The sequence below is a fragment of the Columba livia genome, chromosome 4 (assembly GCF_036013475.1).
Source record: "Columba livia isolate bColLiv1 breed racing homer chromosome 4, bColLiv1.pat.W.v2, whole genome shotgun sequence".
Classification (NCBI taxonomy): domain Eukaryota; kingdom Metazoa; phylum Chordata; class Aves; order Columbiformes; family Columbidae; genus Columba; species Columba livia.
The window spans coordinates 19,732,004-19,752,907 of NC_088605.1; the positions used below are offsets into that span (position 1 = coordinate 19,732,004).

General features: G+C 36.2%; 1 protein-coding gene across 3 annotated transcripts in view; it reads left to right on the forward strand.

Moving 5' to 3' along the window:
• The window catches only part of PI4K2B (phosphatidylinositol 4-kinase type 2 beta), a 24,161-nt gene extending 3,305 nt beyond the window's left edge, over nucleotides 1-20,856 (forward strand). For 2 of the 3 annotated variants that reach the window (XM_065060669.1, XM_005501282.3), the window contains exons 2-10: nucleotides 4,716-4,873; nucleotides 9,771-9,971; nucleotides 10,489-10,620; nucleotides 11,309-11,462; nucleotides 13,056-13,123; nucleotides 13,625-13,724; nucleotides 14,774-14,907; nucleotides 16,507-16,566; nucleotides 19,200-20,856. In XM_065060669.1, coding sequence (XP_064916741.1) covers nucleotides 4,716-4,873; nucleotides 9,771-9,971; nucleotides 10,489-10,620; nucleotides 11,309-11,462; nucleotides 13,056-13,123; nucleotides 13,625-13,724; nucleotides 14,774-14,907; nucleotides 16,507-16,566; nucleotides 19,200-19,373 — 1,181 coding nt within the window. In that variant the 3' untranslated portion in view covers nucleotides 19,374-20,856. Of the gene's footprint in view, nucleotides 1-46; nucleotides 443-4,715; nucleotides 4,874-9,770; nucleotides 9,972-10,488; nucleotides 10,621-11,308; nucleotides 11,463-13,055; nucleotides 13,124-13,624; nucleotides 13,725-14,773; nucleotides 14,908-16,506; nucleotides 16,567-19,199 lie in introns of those variants that run through there. The other variant, XM_065060668.1, reaches the window with a different exon arrangement.
• The last annotated feature ends 48 nt before the right edge of the window (nucleotides 20,857-20,904 follow it).

Consider the following 20,904-nt stretch of genomic DNA (forward strand, 5'->3'; position numbering starts at 1 on the left):
CTTTAAGGCAGGTAGCAAAGGGCGGGGTGCCGGTGCGCGCGTGCGCAGGGCCGTGACAGGGGGCGCGACCGCGGAACTGGCGCTAGCGGCTGGGAGCGCTATGGGCTGCGTCGGAGGGGCCTGAGCTTGCCCGGCCCGGCGGCGCCTCTCCCCGCGCTCAGCCCGCGGCCGCCCATGGCCGAGCCGGGTGCCGAGGAGCCCGATGAGCGGCTGCTGCTCCTCGCGGAGCCGGCGCCACAGGGAGGGCCGCCCTGGCGGGGGCCGCAAGCGGTGAAAGCCGCCCCCGGCGGGGCTGTGAGGCTGTGTGGGGAGCTCGAGGAGGAGGAGGGTGAGGAGGACTCGGGGCCCGAGGGAGATGGAGAGGACGAGCCTCTCCTGCAGGCGTCGGGCCGCGGCCGCCGAGCGGGCGCCGCCTGGGACAAGGAGCCCCGCGCCGCCGCAGGTACGGGCCGGGGCCGCCGCCTCCCGCCGGGCTCGGCCGAGCGCAGATGGAGCTGCAGGCCGTGCGCAGCGCGGCTCGGGGCAGGGCCGCTCGGGTGACTGGGGTGAGAGGGGACCCCTGCCCTGGTCTGCCAGCGGGGCTGTAGCAGTGCCTGTGGGGACTGAATGAGTTACGCGTGATGTGCCGTTCGCGGGGCCGCCTTGAGGTGTCCCTGGCTCGTGGGGAGCTTGTGCTATGGACAGGCGCAGCATCAGCGAGGGCGGAGGTGCGCGGCTCCTGCTCGGCCAGCGGGCTCGCTGACTAATAGTCTTTGAAGGGAAAGTGCTGTGAATGGCTCGAAATTCAAATGTTTTCTCTTTTTGTGCAGAACTGCACGAACTCATTTACATCTTTATGAGTGTCTCCACTGTTAGTCCTTGTTCTCTGTCTTCTGTTTGTTGGGCTTTGCTTTCCTTATTTCTTTATCTTTTTTTGAAACTTTTGACTTCGTATATTTTACAGGCTGTTCTGTGGTGGGACTGGCTGCTGCTGCTTCCTGAACATTTGGTGAACTCTGTCAAGTTTTCTATTTGTCTTGCCTATTCCAGCAGTTTCTTGCTTGTGATCCTTTCCATCCTGTAAAAAAATTTTACTGTGTTTCTTCATCCAATAATCTGTTCGCTTCTTTGTACTATCGCATGTATTAAGACCTTTAGATGTGGTCTCTTCTGTCATTTTTTTTTTGTTTTCTTAAAAATTAATCTGCTTTCCATGTTTTGAAATCCAGTATTGAAGAGAGAAAGAAAATGTGATGTGAAAATTCAGAAATGCAAGAACTAGGTTCTGAATTTGAAAAGAAGTGTAAGCATGGCCATAATATAATTCTAAACATAAGAGCAGGATGATAAACTATGTAATACCTATTGCTTATTTTTTTCTTTAGACTTTCAAACTTTCTGATTCTGTGGAACTTTGTAGATAGATGTATATCTAGGAGAGGTTTGCTGATGGAAATCTGTGGAGTTCCATCACTTAATAGTGTTTGCTGTTGTAATTATAGCATAGGATTTCTTGCCAGAGACTGGTAAAAATTTTTCATTTTGCAACAAAACCCCCATCAATTTGCAAAAAAGTTATGCTAGTAATTTCTTTTAGCAGCCACAGAACTTTTGCTCTTGTACTATGTTTAAGGATAAGCAAAAAAAATCTTATGTTTTAACCAATGATCCTGAGTGTAGACCAGACCTGTAATGAGAACATGCTATTAAAATGTTAGTGTTTTCCTGTCTTGTTCCCACAAGAGTTAAGATGTGTTAATATGACAGTGCTTCTCGCAAAACATAGTAGTTAATGTTTCAGAGTGGAGATTAGAGCTGTGGGTCTTGGACTACTGGGGCAAATAGGGTGGTGAATGCAGAGTTCCTGGGATCTGCTCCAGGAGCGTGTAAGAAAATCTCAGAACTCTGATTGCAGCATCTCATCTCTTGCTCTTTTTTCCTTCTTCTTACCTTTTCTGTATGTCTAACACTTGAAGCTACAGGATTGTTTCACATGTCAGGTAGAACAAACATGTAATAGATGTTATTCGTGCATGTTATTGCAACATGGAGAGTGTTTTCATAATGGATTTAAAGTCAGCATATGAGACTGTATAGAAAACATGGAATCAGTTCAAGGGACTACCTTTAATTATGTTAATGTTAAAATAGTTTAAAGCTAGTTTAGTATTGAAGGAGTTCATACATGTTACTCATGCAAAGTGTGTTTAACTTATATCATATTAACTTGATGGAAGAGTGGGTTGAGGTGTAGAGGTGGATGACAGCATTTGTATCTTCTTTGGTGTGTCCTCATCATTCAAGTATAGCAGCTTCACAGCCTTAGGCCTTGTCCAAATTAATTTGAGAAAAGTTATTGAGCTTGATAGTCGGACTGTATGTCTAAACCGTGGTCTCCTAAGTGGAAGTCTAATAAGAAGAGTATTTTTCAAGAGTGGCTGCAAGAAAAAATCCTCGATTAGTAATACTTGTGAGTTTAGAGATTGTACTGGGAGTAAGTTGTGACCATAACGTGCTTTCACAGTAGAAAACTTGACTAAAATAATTTTTGAAGAAACCAACTTGGAAAACCCTGCCACACTGAGCAAATGCTAGCTTCAATTAAAATGGCTTATTTTCATATGGAGAGTGTTAATAAACGAAAAGGAAACTTCTTAAAACTGCCAGTTTCCTTGTTTTCAGCCTGTATGTTTTTGTGTGGCCACATCACTGTGGTAACAGAAGGCTTTGTAGTAGCACAGTGGCAATAATGGATAAATCATAAGTTTTAAAAAACTCCTTGAGCATACAGCATAATGTGGGGTTTTAAAAATTTTTTTTTTTAATTTGATTTTTAATCAAATATATTTTTCCTGCAGTTATCTGTTATGTTAGAAAGGACATGATAGAAGAATTTCCTCAAGACAGCGAGACTTCTTACATTTTAGATTCTGGAATGAATGCACAGAAGTTAAAAACTGACCACTGAGAAAGTTGTCTTCTGCATAGACAGCTTAAATCCCTATAATAGAAAGTTCATCTGTAGGTCCTTTTCACCTCAAATATTAATGTGCAGAGCAACCTACTACGGATGCTTCATTTTTTTTGCTACCAGTATGGTGCACAACCCTGATTCTGCTTTCACTGACAAAATATCTGGTAGTCGCAACTCAGCTGTATGATGGGATGTTTCTCATGTAGAGATAGTTGAGGCTTGAATATGGAACAAGAAGCACTGATTCAAAGTGATTTTTTTTTTTCCATAAAAATAAGTGTATTGTGAGTTTTTGGTTTAGTTCCCTAACGAGGTATTTTGTGATGGAGAGATCTTAGAACCCTTTCCTTCTCTCTTGGTGGCTGACTTTATGAAATACAATTTATTGATTGTCCTTCATAGTCCCAATAAAAGTCTTAAAATTAAACTGTAGTTTACTGCAGAAGGATTGGCCGAGTAGTCTTACAGATATTGGTTCCATGAGTTGTAGTTGCTGGCCTTTAATAATGAGCTGTTATTAGTTTTAAGGCTTTTCTTCCTGTTGCCAACTTATACTAAGGTTTTCCTATGTTTTATGCTTTTTAGTTGTTCTTGTTTGGAAGCCATTTTATTTGTAAGTGGTTCATGCAAGCAAGTGCTAATATTCTAAAAAACTTTGAAGGATATTCTGTGCCACAAAAAGGTGTTCCAAAACACCAAGAGTGTTTTTTAGTGTTTATTTTTTTTTATTTGCCTGTCCACAAACTATTTAGGAATATCTCTTCTGAATGGATTCTGTGTCAGTTGTAATTCCAGAAGAATATATACATTTTATCTTACGTTTCTTCAGGTGCTGAAATGGGAACAAGGCAACTTTATCTGTGAATGTTTAATTTAGAATAATGTAGCTGTTTCTTAATACAGAAGTGAGCTCTAATGTACCAACCCATTAAAATGCACTCAGTAGGAACGTGGAATAATCCTAGCCTTAAAAGTAAGGTACACAAATCTACAGTTTCAAAACTTGCAAAGAAATAGTTTGAAAAAGTTTAAAGAGTAGTGGAAGTATTGAATTCTTGCAACTTCTTTTCTAGTTATCTGTCTAAAATATTTGCTTTTGTCATAGAGTTTGCATAAAAGTCTGCATAGAGCTGATCTTTTGTTTGGTATGTAAAGAAATTCAGCAAGTAGTGGATAGTGTTTCAATGTTGGAGTGGAGATGACATGCAGTACTGCACTGGGTTTTTGGTGCCACTGGTTGCTGCTGCGTGTAACGGGTTGTGAATGACATGGTTGAGTCTTGGCAGATAATTAACATGTTAGGGAGGCTGTTAAATGAATGGTGCTATACCATTCTAACAGTGGGCAATGGACAGTTTACTTGCAGGTAGATTTCTCTACAAAAGGACACAAATCTTAATAAAAATTATATGTAAAACCTTTAGCATTTTTTTTTTACAGATACAGTTCTGAAGATTTTTTTTCTTATAGACTTCTTTATGTAAATAAAAATAATTTTTAAATCCTTGAAAAGTGCGAACACTTTGCGGTGGTAGTTTCAAATTAGTCATTACAGATCAGGCTCATTTACTTTATACAAAAGGTTGATTTGACATGGTTAAATCAGTGGGAAAACTTGCACTGCTTTAATGGACCAGATTTTTCAGCCTGCTGTTGAATGAGCATTAGCAGGGAAGGCTGTTTAGCTGTTCAGCATGTTTACTTATGTTGTTAATTTGTAGTACAAATCACACTTAGGATTGCTTGTTTTCTTATTTTTCAGGACATACAGGACATACTGCTGATATGAATACATTTTTAGATGATCCAGAATTTGCAGAAATTATTCTGAGAGCAGAACAAGCTATAGAGTGTGGAGTTTTTCCAGAAAGAATCTCTCAAGGATCCAGTGGAAGTTATTTTGCCAAGGATCCAAAAGGGGTGAGCATGTTACTGCAAAGTCAGAGGCACTATCAGCAATGAGTTCAAAGTGGAAATTTAAAAATTCTATTTAAGTGGAAATTCATTTAAATAAGTTGTTTAATATTTAATGGTACGCCAAAATCTGTGTTGGAAAAATCAACACAAGTAATATTTAGGTTTCTAATTGTGTCTTGCAGCATAAGCTAAGCACAAAGTAACTATTATTTCTCTGTTGCAGTTTTAACATGTTTTGAATGATCTGCACCAAAGAAATATGGAGAAAATTAAAGGGCCTCTTTAACATCTGAAAATAATTCAAGAATTCCATTATGCAGGGTCTAACATTTTGTTCTTTGTATGTTTTAATTGATTTTGACGTAACTGAGCTTTTGATTTGGGTACTGTTTAGGTTTCTTTAGCCAAACCTCCTATAGTCTTATCTATTTTCATGTTAGAGAGCCTTTTATTTAGGTCATGTCTCCTGCCTTCTCTGTGGTTGGTAGATGAGCAAGAAAAGTGATATAAACAACTCTGCCTTTTTAGTTGTACTTGTCTGCTGACTCTTAACTTGAAGATTTGGTGTCCTCTCGCTTAGTGTTAAATGGTAACTTGGACAGTGATAATCAAAGAGCTGTCCTAAGGTTACTTTGAGAGAGAAAAGTAACAGTTGCCTGAATATCTTGCTTGAAAAGTAACATTTGGTTAGCATTAGTCAGTAAGAGAAAAATGTTTAAGGTACTTCCACATTGTTTTATTTAAGTCACAAATACGTTGTCTACTCATCGACTTATTCCAAAAAAGAAGACTCCTAACCCCCACACCTATGTTAATTAGTTGTATATCTGATTTTATTTAAGCTCAATTATAAGTCTTCTGCTCTTATGTAGATGTAGGTATTCATTAATCCTGAAGATCCTACTTGTGTTGGATGTGGAAGTTGTAACACTTTAAGTGCCTTGGTTTTCAGATCATACTCAACCCTAAAATGGTTGTTTCCCATTCATTTAGGAAGTTGTGAGGGGTTTTTTAGCTTTATTTGTCATTATTATTGGTCATTGAGGAATATATTTCTGTTTTACCACTTAATTTTCATAGAGGTTTAGTTTGTTTCGATGACATTTTTCTGGTCATAGTTTTTTACACTTGATTAAATGAGTCATTTTTAGAATAGTTACATGACTTACTACAAATAAATATAGGAATTTACAAATTTATTTTTAAGATAGAAAGTGGCAGAACCACTTCTTCGAAATCTTCTAAGAACTGCATATTGTAGGTTATACTCTTGTGTTCCAGGAACATTTGTTAGTATTGACTCCCTTCATTCTGCTGTTAATAGGAAAACCTGTTGAAAGTTTCAGCACACTTTTAAAACTGCGGGTCACTTCCTTACTTCAGTAGTTTACTACTTTGTAGGTTTTCAGCTTGTATGCTTATATATACATATTCCAACTTTATACTGTTTTTAAAGAGGTATTTTAAATTAGGATTGTGTCTTATTTAAAATGCAACAGGGAAAAAAAATCTGAGTAAGTAACCAAATACTGGTTTAAATCAATAATTTTTCCAAAATTCAGTGCATGACATGTCTAAAGAGTTTTCTACAGTGTTATGCTAAAATGCTTTAAAACTGGTTAAGTGGGTTTTTTTTGGTGTTTTTCTTAATGATATACAATTGAGATTTTATTTTTAGAAAGTTAGTTAGTAGAGAAATTACATAATTCATAATACTTGGCGATTTCCATATGTGTAAATCTGATTTGTCTGAAGACTTTCCAGACTGATTTTGCAGTTTTCTGGTTACCAGCAGTTGCCTGAGAGACTTGTTGTGCCGTGAGGCTAATGAGAGAGCACTTACACATAATTTCTGTAACCATAGTATTTTGGACAGAGTACCTTATTTCCTTGTTTCTTATGTGGTGATTTTCTTGCTGGTTTCATTTCTTTTTTTGCTGTGGAGTGTTGTTGTTGGTTTTGTTCCTAGTAGTGACTTGGCCTCATTCTTCATGCAGGTCATTGATTTGAATGTAAGTATTTAGGAGAAACGAAGACTAAAAAAAACACCAATATTTTATTGCAAAATGTGAAAGTATTTGCTAACACGGGACTGTGCAAATACTGGGTTCCTAGCTAACTTTCAGTTTTGCTTTTAGTTTTTGCACTAAATTCAGGGCTTATCTAAATTTGTTATCCATATGAAAGGTCTGATAAAACTTCATTTTGTCAGTAGTGCAACTCCCATTTATGAAATGGATTTCTAATCCTGTTTGACAGAGTGTTGCATCCTTGTGCTTCAGACCAGTTTTGTGACTTGCTTTCTCCTGTTCTTCTTGAGTAACCTCCTCTTATGCTGGGAAAGAGCTTATTAAAGACACGCTGAGCCTTCTTACTGGTCAGCTTCTCAAGTGTTTACCCACACTAATACAAAGTTACAGGTAAAATAATCTGTTTCTGTTAGGTCATCTCATTAGCTGATTTGGGTCTATCAGAAGTATAAGACTAAAATTGCCTGATTGAAATTAACTTTTTGCATTTATTGACATAATTGTATACTGATATGAAGCAGTTCAATACTTAAACAGCACTAACTGCTGAAGTGTTGAATATTTCTATATTGCTCATTGTGTAACCAATAAAATAAAAGACATAATGTCTGTTACAAACTGGTTTGCAACATGTTTTTGACGATTCAGCTATTGGCTAACTGGTAATGCTAATGAAATCAATCTAGAAATTAATTTTGACTTGCAAAATTAAGACTGGCCTTGGTAGGCTGTGTACATATTGAACTTTCTGGTTCTACTCTGGTCCTCAACAGCAGCGGCTCTGTGACATTTAGTAAGGCTCTCACTTCAGTGAAACCTTGGAAACCATATCTAGATTTTATAATATAGCACAATACGGTCCTGGCAAGAAATTGAACGAGCTCTGTTCCTTTTTAAAATGGGCACTTTATAGGAAGTATTATCCAAAGAGCGATTCGGAAAAGAGATAATTAATGGCTTGGTATATGCAGCCAAATACAGCACTGTGTTTCTGGGAAATGAAAAGCTGCTAGCTTTGTTTTGAGCAGGTAGATACCTGTGATTCAACAGGGAAAAAATTGAATAACTTTTTAACAATTCTAACTCTTAACATTAGAATTTTGACTAAACTAGTATACCAAGTAAATTCTGTTTCCAAAGTGTTGTGATTAAAAGAAGTATTCAAAGAACCTTGTGGCCTTTCACGTTTTATAGACTATTTATTGAGAGTGTGGCCTGTTGTGTAGGTCTAAATTGAATTGTCTGTGCAGTTGCATGGAACTTGCTCATGGTTTTGAATGTAACCTTAGAATCACAGATAACAGCATAACAAAAACAAGATAATTTTTGTCAGTTTGTTTCCTGCCCCTGTTGATAAGAAATTTTTTTAATAAGATGAATGCAAGTAATGATATTTTGTAAATTATTTCTCCTGGTGGTTGAGGGGAATGAATCAAAGTAGATGGACAAGACCAGTGGTGCTACTAATGCCTGGTGGCTTGTGTAATCTATTTACAAACTGAATGAAATAAGTTCTCTGTAGTTAGTTTGTCTTGGATAAGGCATGATTGTCATGGACAGTCTTGGACTAGTTAGATTTTCTTGGACAAAGTGGGTGAAAATTCTCTAGAATCTAGAGCAACTAGTCAGGTCCTCTCCCTAATGTGGCTGGATTAGGAGTCACTGCAGCAGAGTGCTGGTCTCTGGTGGCCAGCAAACTTCTTCTGACTGAAGAGTGGGAATCAGCTATGAGTGCTGATGCAGCAACAGGCAGTGTTTAGCTTAGTGAGATATTCACGGTTTTGGATGATATTCAGGAGAGTACTAATATATGAAAACATTCCTTAAACAGTTCTTCAATATTTATTAGATAAGGATTTTATTTGCTTACCATGTGAGCAGGAATGAAGATGCAGCATTTCTGCAGCGTTCAAGTTGAGCTAGAGAAGAGTCATTACATGGACTTTATGCACTGGGCTGAAGTTTATCACAGACAATTAGAAGGTTATATATTTTAGTATGGTAATAAACTTGTGGTTTGAGGTTAACAATTATAGAATCACAGGTAGGAGGCACCTTGAGAAATTACCTGTTGAACGCCTGTGTTGTGGAGCAGGTTTGCAGTTCATTGTGCCCTATTTTCTCTTATACTAAACAATCCTTTTTCATGGAGTCTTTCATTATTCACATTTTTTTGGGTGTTCTCATAGTTTTTTCAGCCTTCTCCAGTTTGACAGATTTCTTGAAGCATAGTGTCCAAAACTGGACACAGTACTCTGGGTAATTTTAAACTTCACTACATGTCTCCAGTGTCAATGGTGGCTGATAGTGTGAACCAGTGTCAGCTCTGAGTTGAGGAATCTACGGCAGTGGTAAACGACACCACACTTTGGAATTGCAAAGCCGAGAACGTTTAGATCCATTCTAACGTAAAGCAGTAAATAAAATACATATAAGAGAGAAAAGGTAACATGTTGATTCTGTGTGTTTGTCACTTTTCTGGAACTATTATGTCTCTGAAATATCTTGTCAATGAGTTATTTGGTGGGCTGAAAATTATTTTTAACTACTTTTAAACCTCCATTTTGTAAAAACTTAGGATATAGGAAAGTGTATATTCTAAAATATGGTCCTTTAATTTTGATAACTAGTAAATGTTTTGATTTTCTCGTATTAAAGGCTTATTTGGAATTTGTACTACTTCTATACAAGCAGTTCATGATGAATTTATTTTGAATACCATTTTGTTAGTTTTATTTCATAATCTAAAAAAAGCAACTGTAAAATGAATTGTACAATATCTAAGCAAAGTGTTCAAATAACTTCTTTTCAAAATAATTTTAACATTTTGCAATTAAAAGCATTCATACTTTAATTTTATGTTATCGTAGAAAATTATCGGAGTGTTCAAACCAAAATCTGAAGAGCCTTATGGACATCTAAATCCAAAATGGACCAAATATTTTCACAAAGTTTGTTGTCCTTGCTGCTTTGGCAGAGGCTGCCTCGTTCCAAATCAGGGATACCTCTCTGAAGCTGGTGCCTATCTCGTGGATGACAAGCTGGGGCTGGGAGTTGTACCTAAAACTAAGGTAAAAGTTAAAATACATAAATTATTAAATGCAAAAAAATATATAATGATAGATTTGTCAGTCTCTGGATTGTAGTTGTGGATACATCCTTCTATATCATGCATTATCCCAAGTAATTTATAAACTACTGCAAGTTGAAAGGCACTGTGGTTTGGTGTAGGAATCCTGACTGTTATTTTTGTTTAAACGAAAAGTTTGTGATCTGAATTGAATCTTTTCTTTGGAAACACTTAAGTTTTTTTGCATTTTCTAACACTTTTCTGCCTTATATTCTGGTGAGATGCATCAACATTGCAAAAAGCAGCATATAAAGATTCCCACTTACAAGTCTATTACCACTTTTTTGTTTGAGATACATAAAATAGCAAATATTCGCCTTTGCATATAAAATTTGCCTGTTGGAAATGTCTGGTGTTTCCTTTTTGCTTTTTTGACAACTAAGCATGAAATTTACTGTGAATTTATAATTGAATTAATAAGGAATTATAAGCTGTGTTTTTAACTTTCATATTTTAAGGTTGTCTGGCTTGTCAGTGAGACTTTTAATTACAGTGCAATAGATCGTGCAAAGTCAAGAGGAAAAAAATACGCTTTAGAGAAAGTGCCAAAAGTTGCTAAAAAATTTAATCGAATTGGACTACCTCCTAAGGTAAGATGAAAAATAAGTAATTTGTGTGCTTCTTGATTGTTAAACAAAAGTTTGAATTAAAAAAAAAAGTAACTTCAACAGTAGAATCTTGTTGCATCTCTGAGTGACTGAAGTTTGATACATATGACTGGTTTTATGCAAAATCTATCCGCTCTGTTACATCATTCCTTCATTTGAACTACTTTAATAATCTTGCCACTTCTTGTATCAGTCTTCAGTGTAGCTTCCTGCTAGAGGAGTAATGTTAAAATGTGGAATGTCTCCTTTTTATTTTCTGCACTGCTCAGTACATTTCCCTTCAGTGTCATGTTTTTATATTTTCTAACTGTTTCTCCCCTGCAATTTATCTAGTTAGCTCATTTTTCTTAAATATTCTTTTCTTCCTTCTCTTGTTGGTATTATTCTTTTATGTATCCTATTGCTGTGTTCATTCTACCTTCCTTTCATCCTGTGTGCAGTCCTCCACTGACTAAAACCTCAAGTGTTTCTTGCCTAATGAGCCTTACTGTATCCCCAAAATATCACCATGGCAATAGGAATGGAAGGGAAACCACTTAGTAATCTTCTAGTGTCTTACTTCCTGTGTTCTGAACTTTAAAAGTATAGAATCAGTATTTCTGCTGTTGTAAAGATTAGTTGTGTGACCTGCCCAAGTGCATTTACCAAATGCAGTTTCTTGCTGTTGCAGGTTGGCTCCTTCCAGCTGTTTGTTGAAGGATATAAGGAAGCTGACTACTGGCTCAGGAAGTTTGAAACTGATCCTTTACCTGAGAACACAAGGAAAGAATTTCAATCACAGTTTGAAAGATTGGTTATCTTGGATTATGTCATCAGAAATACAGGTTCGTGTCTCTTGGTATCTGTCTACTTTTGTGAAGCAGGAATGGTAAGCAATGTTGGTGGAAAGCTGCTGCTAAGGACTTTTAATGCATATTTCAGATGCTTTTCTAACAATTGAAGGCCAGAATATTGCATTTTAAACTTTAAAAAAATCTACTTTGGATTCAAACTTTAAATATTGCAATATGACAAAATCCAAACAACGCTTTTTCAGCTGTTCATATTTTTAGGCAGTGTAAGAATTCAAGAACAAATCCTTTCATTATGCTTTAGTTCTGTCAGTAGGCTATTAACTGTCTGTTTCCCCTGTTTGGGATAAGGGATGGTGAGGCTGCAGGAACTATAAGAAAACCCTTGACTGCTGTTTCTTTTATGTGAGGCTGGAGCCATAACAGCACAGTTTTGCATCAGTGCAAAATAGTTCATATCCACTGTGACTAGGCACTGCAGTACAGCTGTGATGGATATCTCTCAGTTCTCCTGCATTTCTGTTTCTTTCACTCAGAAGCCATGTAAGTGATTTATCTCACTGTGTAAGTGATTTATTTCCTTCAAGAATCCAAAGGCGGTTTTATATTTAAAATATTTCTTTTGCTGCTTTTGTCGGAGTTGGACATCTTTAAGTTTCTTCAGATATACCAGCGCTAGTTCATTTTCCTTTTATTTCACTTATTAGAAAGGAATTAAGCTGAAAATAAGTCACTCTAACCTGTGACTTTTTAGGAGAAAACTAAAAGATGAAAATTTCATACAAATGTAACACTTTCTACCTGCTGCTGTGGTCTGTCAGCCTTGCCAAATAGATCCCAGTGTTTCCAAACAATTAATGTGTCTTGTGACACTCTTAACGTGGTAAGGAAAATGCTCAAAATGTAAAATCTCATTACATGGATGATTTTACCTTCATCTAAGATATGTAATCATGATAGAACATGAAAATCTTCTGATGATTGTTTAACTAAACTTAAGGGAACACCTTAAGATGATAGAAGCACCTACAAATCCATGTAATCTTCCTATATCTGGAAGACCTTGTCCAAACCCTCAGCATCTCCATTTTGTCTGAATGGTGCAGACATTTTCAGCTTCTGATTTTCTCTCCCCTCACCACCTTTGAGGCATCTGTTTTCTTCATGTAATCAAACATCCAACTATCTATAGATTTGGAGGGCCTCTCCTTTTTTCCCATCAGCATTAAAACAAGCTTAAAATTAAGTCATTGTGGCTGCTGCTGCTGTGACAGTCTTTTCCCCAGGAAAAGTACAAGTACAGCTAATTTTTCTGCATAAAATTCATGAAAGTGTTTTCTCTTGGCTTTCTTGATATTTTACTGTATATTCAGCCAGTACATACCTAAAGCAGCACTACATACCTAAGAACACTTTGGTAAATTTTTGATCTTTCCAGTAAATCAGTTGCCTCAAACATTTCAGTAATGCTAAAACGTGTATATTGTGACTGGAAAAGAAAAATTTAACAGTTTCCCCTGACTCCTTTGGCAAATTCTCAATTTACAATATTAGTCATTGCATATCACTTTAGATTATGATTTCTTTTTAAATGACGTGTTGTGACATGCATTTTCCTGTTTAAAGACAGAGGTAATGATAACTGGTTAGTCAGGTATGAAAAACAAGATGATGGACTTGATCTGTCAGATAAGGTAAGAAAACTGCACTCTGAAACTTATGTTCTTTAAATTGTTTAGTTTTACAGCTTGGTCTTGCAGGGGGATTAAGTGCATGGCTTTAATCCTGGTGCATGGTTGCAAGAAATGTGGTAACTGCAAATTATTCTAGGCGAAACGAATGGAAAATCTGTTTGAATTAGACTAGTCTGGATAGGACAGTACTAGAAATTATTGTTGTTCTGCATTTTTTCTGTACTAGCTTGGGCTGTAATAATGATTAAACTGCCCATTGTTGCTCAAGCACATTTCTTCAGCTGTTTAGGTGCTCTGCTGATCTTGTATTTGGGGTAAGAGCTCCTTTTTAATGGTGGCAGAGTAAGAATTCTATGTGCTAGAGTTTATTTGGATACTCCTTTATATTGTTTGATTTTAAGCAGTGAAGTTAAAAGTATGTTATTTAGTGTTTTTAATGTATTTCACTATTTTTTTGTAAGTACATATATATCACTTATTTTTGAAATATTCCTTCTTTAGGATAGCCAGTGGACTATAACTAAAGAATCTACTATTAAAATTGCTGCAATTGACAATGGTTTAGCATTTCCTTTTAAGCATCCTGATGAGTGGAGGGCATGTAAGTATTGCATTCTTCAATCCTCTTCGTTTTGGGAGAGTAGCTTCTAAATAAGTATTTTTTATTTGGGTTGCAGTAAGAAACCATCACTGTAGTTATATATTGAATTTTTAAATAACATACACTTCTTCAGAAAGTTAACAACAAATGCCATTTTTACAGTGGCATATGTGACTTAGGCCTTGTTCATTTTTCTTTTATCCTTATACCTTTAAGCAGTTTTAATACATGCATATTCACAAACATATTACTGTGTGCAAACAGACTGATGGTGGAATTGGAAAAACTCAGCAACATGTTTCTCATGTGTGTTTTCATCAGGACTGTAGTCGAAAATTACTTGAGTGCAAGGATATGCAAGTTGTCTCTAATGGCCAAATTTCTATTTTAAAACAAAGGGTACTGCTGTAGGTGAAGAGGCAGAGAAGTTACATGTTATTTTCACTTGTTCTCAGTTTCTGCAACTGATACTGTTTGGTGTCATTGAACTTACAATATTTCTTGAGAAAGCTGTTTAATAGCAATTATGTGAAAAGTTAAGAATGTTTTTCTCAGCGTTCTTAGAAGGTGGCATTTTAATAAACTAAAAATTTCATTAAAGAATAGTAGCTACTTGTTTTGTTAATTTTGCAGTATTAGTCAAACATGAAAGATTTCTGTTTGATTGTGGGCATTATTTTACTCCAAAGGAAATTGCATTACTAAACTAGGAAAGGCCTCTACTATTGCTTACAGTATTTAATGTGTGTGTATATACATATATATATATATATATATATATATACCTTTTTTACTTATTGCTTCAACTAAATATTTACTACTTAAAATATATTTTCACTGTTTGGAAAAAAAAAAAAAAATCATCTAAATAGCTGTAAAGCTGCTTTTCTAACTGTAGCCAGAAGAGGTACATGAGGTAATAATGTTGTGAAGAATGGTGTGTTTCTGAGAACTTTCAGTAGGCAGCAGAGTGCTGTGTCAGTGGTAAGAACTTGAGAATTTAAATTTGCCTGTTGTTAATCAGTAAATGTTCTGTTTTTCTGCATTAGATCCCTTTCACTGGGCTTGGCTGCCTCAAGCAAAGGTTCCTTTCTCTCAGGAGACCAGAGACTTAGTTCTTCCTCGCGTTTCTGATATGAACTTCGTACAGGATCTTTGTGAAGATCTTTATGAACTATTTAAGGTCAATGAAGGGCTTCTTTGAATTTAGCATTGCTGAAATATTAATAGCTGATAGCCATAATGAAACAGTTAGATTATTTTTCTTTTTATGAATTTAACTTCTGTATATTATTATACTGTGCTATTCTAGCTTTAACAATTAGGTGGTAGAAAGGGTTTGTATAATTAAGAGGAAACTGTGTCAGTAATGTGGCTAATTGATAATAATCAGCTCATCTGAAAACATAACTACATTTTATATCTGTTTCACATAATCAGTTAAAACTAGTTAATTTTTCTAGCACAATTTCATGTAAAAACTCAATTTACCATACCTGCATGGTATGTATCCACTTAAGATAAACTGTAGCAACCTGAAGAAATAATGTATTTAATGTAACTTCAAGTACCTGCATACTTTTCATATACTTGATTTTACATACCTATATCGTGTGAAGTTGGTGATGAAATCTTATTCCTGTTTAAAGTAAGTCAAACTTCTTCTAAAGATACTAAAACTGTGCTACAATAGACATGTGAAGGAGTATCCTAAACATTCAATAAATATTGTCAGATGTTCAAGTAGAATAATCCAAATGATCAGGATGGAAAGAAATGGAGAGTTCAAACTTTTAGTGAAAATGCAGCTGTAATGTCAAAACTAGATGCTGGAACACATCTGCAATAATTGCATCTTTGACTCAGTTGTATTCAAAGTGACTCTGGGTTTTCTCTGAAACCCAGTGGAAGCTGAAGTGTTTAATAACTCTGAAGGAGAAAGTATTCTTTTGCTAGAGTAAAGGTGAGAGGCAGAGTGGTTTAACATCATGTGATGGGATTAATTTTACCTACCACTGCCCTAAAGTGGTATCCACTGGTGTATTTTACTTTTTACTTATCCTTTGTTTTAGCATATGTAACTTGCTGCAATAAGTCAGCCTTTTTGTGGGTTATACTATGACACCAGTGAGGCTGCACCTTGAATCTCGTGTTCAGTTTTTGGCCCCTCACTGCAGGAAAGACATTTTGGTGCTGGAGCAAATTCAGAGAAGGACCATGAAGCTGTTGAGGGATCTGGAGCACAAGTCTGAGGACAGCTGAGGGAACTTGGGGCTGTTTAGCCTGGAGAAAAGGAGGATGAGGGAAGTCCTTATCACTCTCTACAACTACCTGAAAGGAGGTTGTAGCGAGGAGGGTGTTGGTCTCTTCTCCCAAGTAGCAAGTGATAGGACAAGAGGAAATGGTCTCAAGTTGCACCAGGAGAGATTCAGATTGGATATTAGGAAAAATTTCTTCCGGGAAAAGCTTGTCAGGCATTGGCACAGGCTGCCCAGGGCAGTGGTTGAGTCACCATCCCTGGAGGTGTTTAAAAGACACATAGGTGTGGTGCTTGGGGACAAGGTTTAGTGGTGAACTTGGCAGTGCTAGGTTAGTGGTTGGACTTGATGATCTTAAAGGTCTTTTCCAAACAGAATTATTCTATGATTCTATTTGAAGCGTCCAAAAATTATTATAATATATGTAAATATGTGTTATGGAATTGAAGAATTTGTTTACTAAATATATAGCTAAAAATAAATGGGTCATTTCCTATAGTAACTGTTTGTTTTCTTTACTAAAGACTGATAAAGGATTTGACAAGGCTACTTTTGAAAACCAAATGTCTGTAATGAGGGGGCAGGTAAGACTGCTTTTTGATTTTTTTGTTTGTTTGTTTTTAAATATATTTAATTTGTCATCACTTCTCAGCTGCTTTTTTAGAGCTACAAAAGCTGACTCCTGTTGAATTGAAAGACTTGAAGGTATTTTCATCTGAGAAAACTTAAATGTCTTTCTAGAATTTGTTCTTATTTGCATATAGATGAGACAGCAGAAAGTCTGTACTGATTTTTTTAAATTTTTATTTTTATAGAAGAATATTTTATTAAATAATGTAATTGAGTTTTATTGGTTTTGTGGGAGATAGGGCAGGACTTAACTGTATACTCTTAGAAGGTATTTTAAAAACAAAACAACAGAGAAGGGTCATAAATTTGGATGGAAAAATTTGGGTAATTATGTTATTAAAATAAATATGGCTTTATTTTGGGGTGCTAACTTGATTGAAATACCTCTCACAAGAAAGCAATATTAGGTAATAAAATTTCTTCATCCTAGCAAATGTCAGAACCATACTTGGAACCAATCCAGCTGTTGTTGGATTAGAAATTTGATGATAATTAAGTTTTTTGTTTTTGGTTTTTTTTTTTTTGACACTGAAACAAGAGATGAGAAGAGTTTCTACATATTTCTGTTTTAAAATGTAAGACTGGTGTGATACACTGGAAAAGAAGCTTTAGCTAAGAAAAAAAATTAGTTCGTTATAGGCATAGAATAGTGATTTGTGAAAACGCAAGGAAATTGGACTAGATAAATTAATAGTCCTGTTTACCCTGAAATTATTGAAACTGACTTCTGTGTTCATAAATTCAACATGGATTGTTTAAAGCCAGATACTCAAAATTCCTTGAGTGGCTTAACGCAACCTTTCTCTGTAGAGTTTCCTGTATCCAGAATTACCTTGCCCAAGAGTGCAGCTCTGCTTAGTCAAACGTGATCCCAGTTCGCATTAGCGATGTGTGATGGCTACAAGCCAGCAAACCTTACTTATCCAATTGAATTATAGGAGTTATTTCTGAGAAGTTCATGCAGTCAGTGGAAAGCCACTTCTGAAGTATTCATGCATCTCAAACCATGTTAAGTATTGGTTTTTTTTTTGCGATGAGATAGTTGGCTACAGGAAATCTGTTATTTAACAAAAAACTTAAGGGAAAATCCTGATCCGCATAATTGACAGAGATCTAACTAAGATTGTAGAAATTATTTTCCTACCATAAAGGCTGCATCTGGAACCTTTTCACACCCTTTCACTGAGGTGGATTTCAGCAGAGGTTTTTGGTGTGTCTGTTGCGTTGTTTTTAAGGTTTATTAATTCATTATCATTATTATTATTATAATCAACATGTTGTTGTTGTTCTTTAACTGTCTAGCGATACAGGAGTGTGTTTCGCTGCATGAGATGTCAGGCTTTCCAGCATGGAGTTAGAGAAGAAATGCAGATAATGAGTTCTTTATTCTTGGATGTGATTTGAAATATGTCAGCAAATTGTGCCTTTTAGCACTGATTTTAGACTTGCTTTTGGTGTAAAACCAAAGCATGTTACAAGGGCATTATAGGAAAGTTATATAACTAGAACACATGATAATGGATTCATTCAGTTAAGAAGAATTTGCAGGATAGCCAAAATGTCTGTAAATACATCCTTAAAAATGAAGACTTTAAGAATTAGAAAATGAAGAATCGAGTTGAGAAATAGGCTGAAGAGAAATATATCTTGCATGTAAGGAGTGAGATCTTGAAATCTAAGGTACCAAAAGTAGTGAGAAGCACACTTTTGTGAAATGAGGGCAGGCAGGAAATATTGGGAAGGGTTTCAAACCCAAGATAAAAAGTTATTTGAAGAACATAGAGAATAAGCAACCAGGTAACAGAGATCTAAAAGGATTGCCTTAGAAAAGGTGAATGTCAGGTGGAGTTGCCAGAAGGGCCAGGTTGTGGTAAATGATGCAAAAGACTTTATCTGTCAGCGTTCTTCAGCCATGAAAGTGCAGAATGAGCAGGGAATTGGTAAGTCACACAAGGAAGAAAGGCACAAGGGCACTGTGCAGGAGGAAAAAAGGTCTGATATTAAGGATAATGCAAATATGTTACCAGAACAAGGCTGAATACTTGCCTTAGGTCTCAGCAGGATAACATTGAACAAGGAGTGAATTATCAGGGCAGTTAATAAGCAGTGAGGCTTTGGAAGGAAGATAACAGATTCCTGGGAGCTGAAGGTTGAATTGGCTTTGGTGTGGGTTAATAGTAGGGCTTCGTATCTTCTGTTACAAAAATAACTTTTAGCAAAACTCCTGGTAGATCTTATGTTAAATACATGGTGATTGCTTTATTGCGGGTTCTTTCATTAAAGGTGCGATGCTTTCAAGAGATGTGGTAAATTGAAAATGCTCTTAGATTTTTGTCTCTAACACTTTCTGAAAATTTGGAGAGAATTGCATGAAATATTCAAGAAAATAATAAAAGGGTAGTAAGATAGCAGTAGGATATCATAATGATACCAAGTAAGTAAAATATTTCCACTTGCAGTAGAGTACCTTTTAAAGATAATTTACTTGACAGCACAGTCCTCTACAGAATTTATTCAAGTGTGGCATCTAAATTTATAAGCCTGTTAGCCACAGTTTCATTAACTTTCCCTGCTTTTACTGTTTTAGATACTAAACCTTACTCAGGCATTAAAGGATGAAAAAAGTCCCATTCAGCTTGTCCAGATGCCACGTGTGATTGTGGAGCGAAGCAGCACTGGAAGTCAGGGCCGAATTGTTCATCTGAGCAATGCGTTCACTCAGACCTTTCACAGCAGGAAGCCTTTCTTTTCCTCCTGGTAGCAGCAAAAATGAGTGGGAAGAGTAAGTTTTTCTTAACTTGGGAAAGCTGCTTCTGTGTAAGGGCCCTGCAATAACGTACTTCTGCTGTATACCGAGAGCTCTGACTGCCGACACCTCAGAACTCAGAATTCTAAAGACTTAAGAGATGTATTTTGAATGTAATAGAAGTTTACAATTTTTGTGTCAAAATTGTGCATTCTTACGTCAGGGAATGAGAAGAACTTGTCCATATTGTATTTTTATAGCCTAGATTAATGTATTCTGAATAAGGGAAGATGCGCAGTTTGCTGAGAAACTACTTTTGAATACAACAGGAATTTTTTTAATATAAATGTGAGAACCTATACACTATCAATTTCTTTTCATATGGTCTTTAAAAAAAAATGTGCAGAATGTTATCTTTCATTGTGAACATGCTTGTCCTTGGAATTTCTTCCTGATAATTTTAAGCTGTTTATGGACTTTCTTAGGCTAGTTACTTGAAAAGTTATGCACTAAAAAAAAAATCAATTAAACTTAAAAAAAAAAATCAATCTGTCCTTGACAAACAAGAAGGGGAGACAGGATAAAGTGCTCCAAGTAGGTTTGGGTTTTTTTGCACGTGGGGACCAAAAATAGTTAAATAGTTGAATTACAGTAAAATTCAACCTGAATAAGTACACGCAGTTCCTACTGTGACAAAATAAGCTGAGTGTACATCTCAGAGGTTGAAATTTCACCCGTAGCTTTAGAACTTGTGTATTTGAGCACATGTATGAAAAATTGTGATATTTCTTTATAGATCCATCACGGATGAAAGTTGCACCCTGTTGTTACAGGTTTGTTTTGCCATATGTGTAAGTGTGTTCTGCACTACTGACGACAGGAGCACTGATGTGTTCATCACAAAGCCAGTCTGCCTTCTAAATTTCTGTCTCAACACAGCATTATTTTTAGACCAGAAAAAAAAGACGGTAATATGTAGAGCACAGAGACTTGTTAGCGTGCCCTTGGTGGTGTCCTGCTCATCTACCACTCACATTTATGTTTAAGTTACATGGTTTAAGACTTGATGGTTATGTTCCTAGATCTGTGGCTTATGCAACATGGTAACTATTTTTCTTTAGTAATTTTCTGGACAGTTAAGACTGGGAGTGGGAGAAAAATTGCTGCTTTTATGAAACTTTCAGTATTTTGGACATTGCTGTATTTTGTAATTCTAAGCAATACTGTTGAACTCAAAAATAATAAAATGCTTGTATTTTGTATAATTTTGAGTGGATGTAGATGTTAATGTAGCATGTCAGCATTTCACGTGATTAACTGAAATGTTTAAGCCTTAAATGTAAAACTGGTTGTATGATGGGGTTTAAAATAAGATTGAAATCCTTTATAAAATTTCCTTAATTGTTTTTACCCAAACAGTTTCTTAAAAAAATTAAAGATGGCGTTTATGTACCAGACATGCCTACTAAAGAAAATAAATGACATCGTTTAAACTGCACGGGTCTCGTGTGTTCTGCAGTAACGAGACCGCACTTTGGGGTCGTTT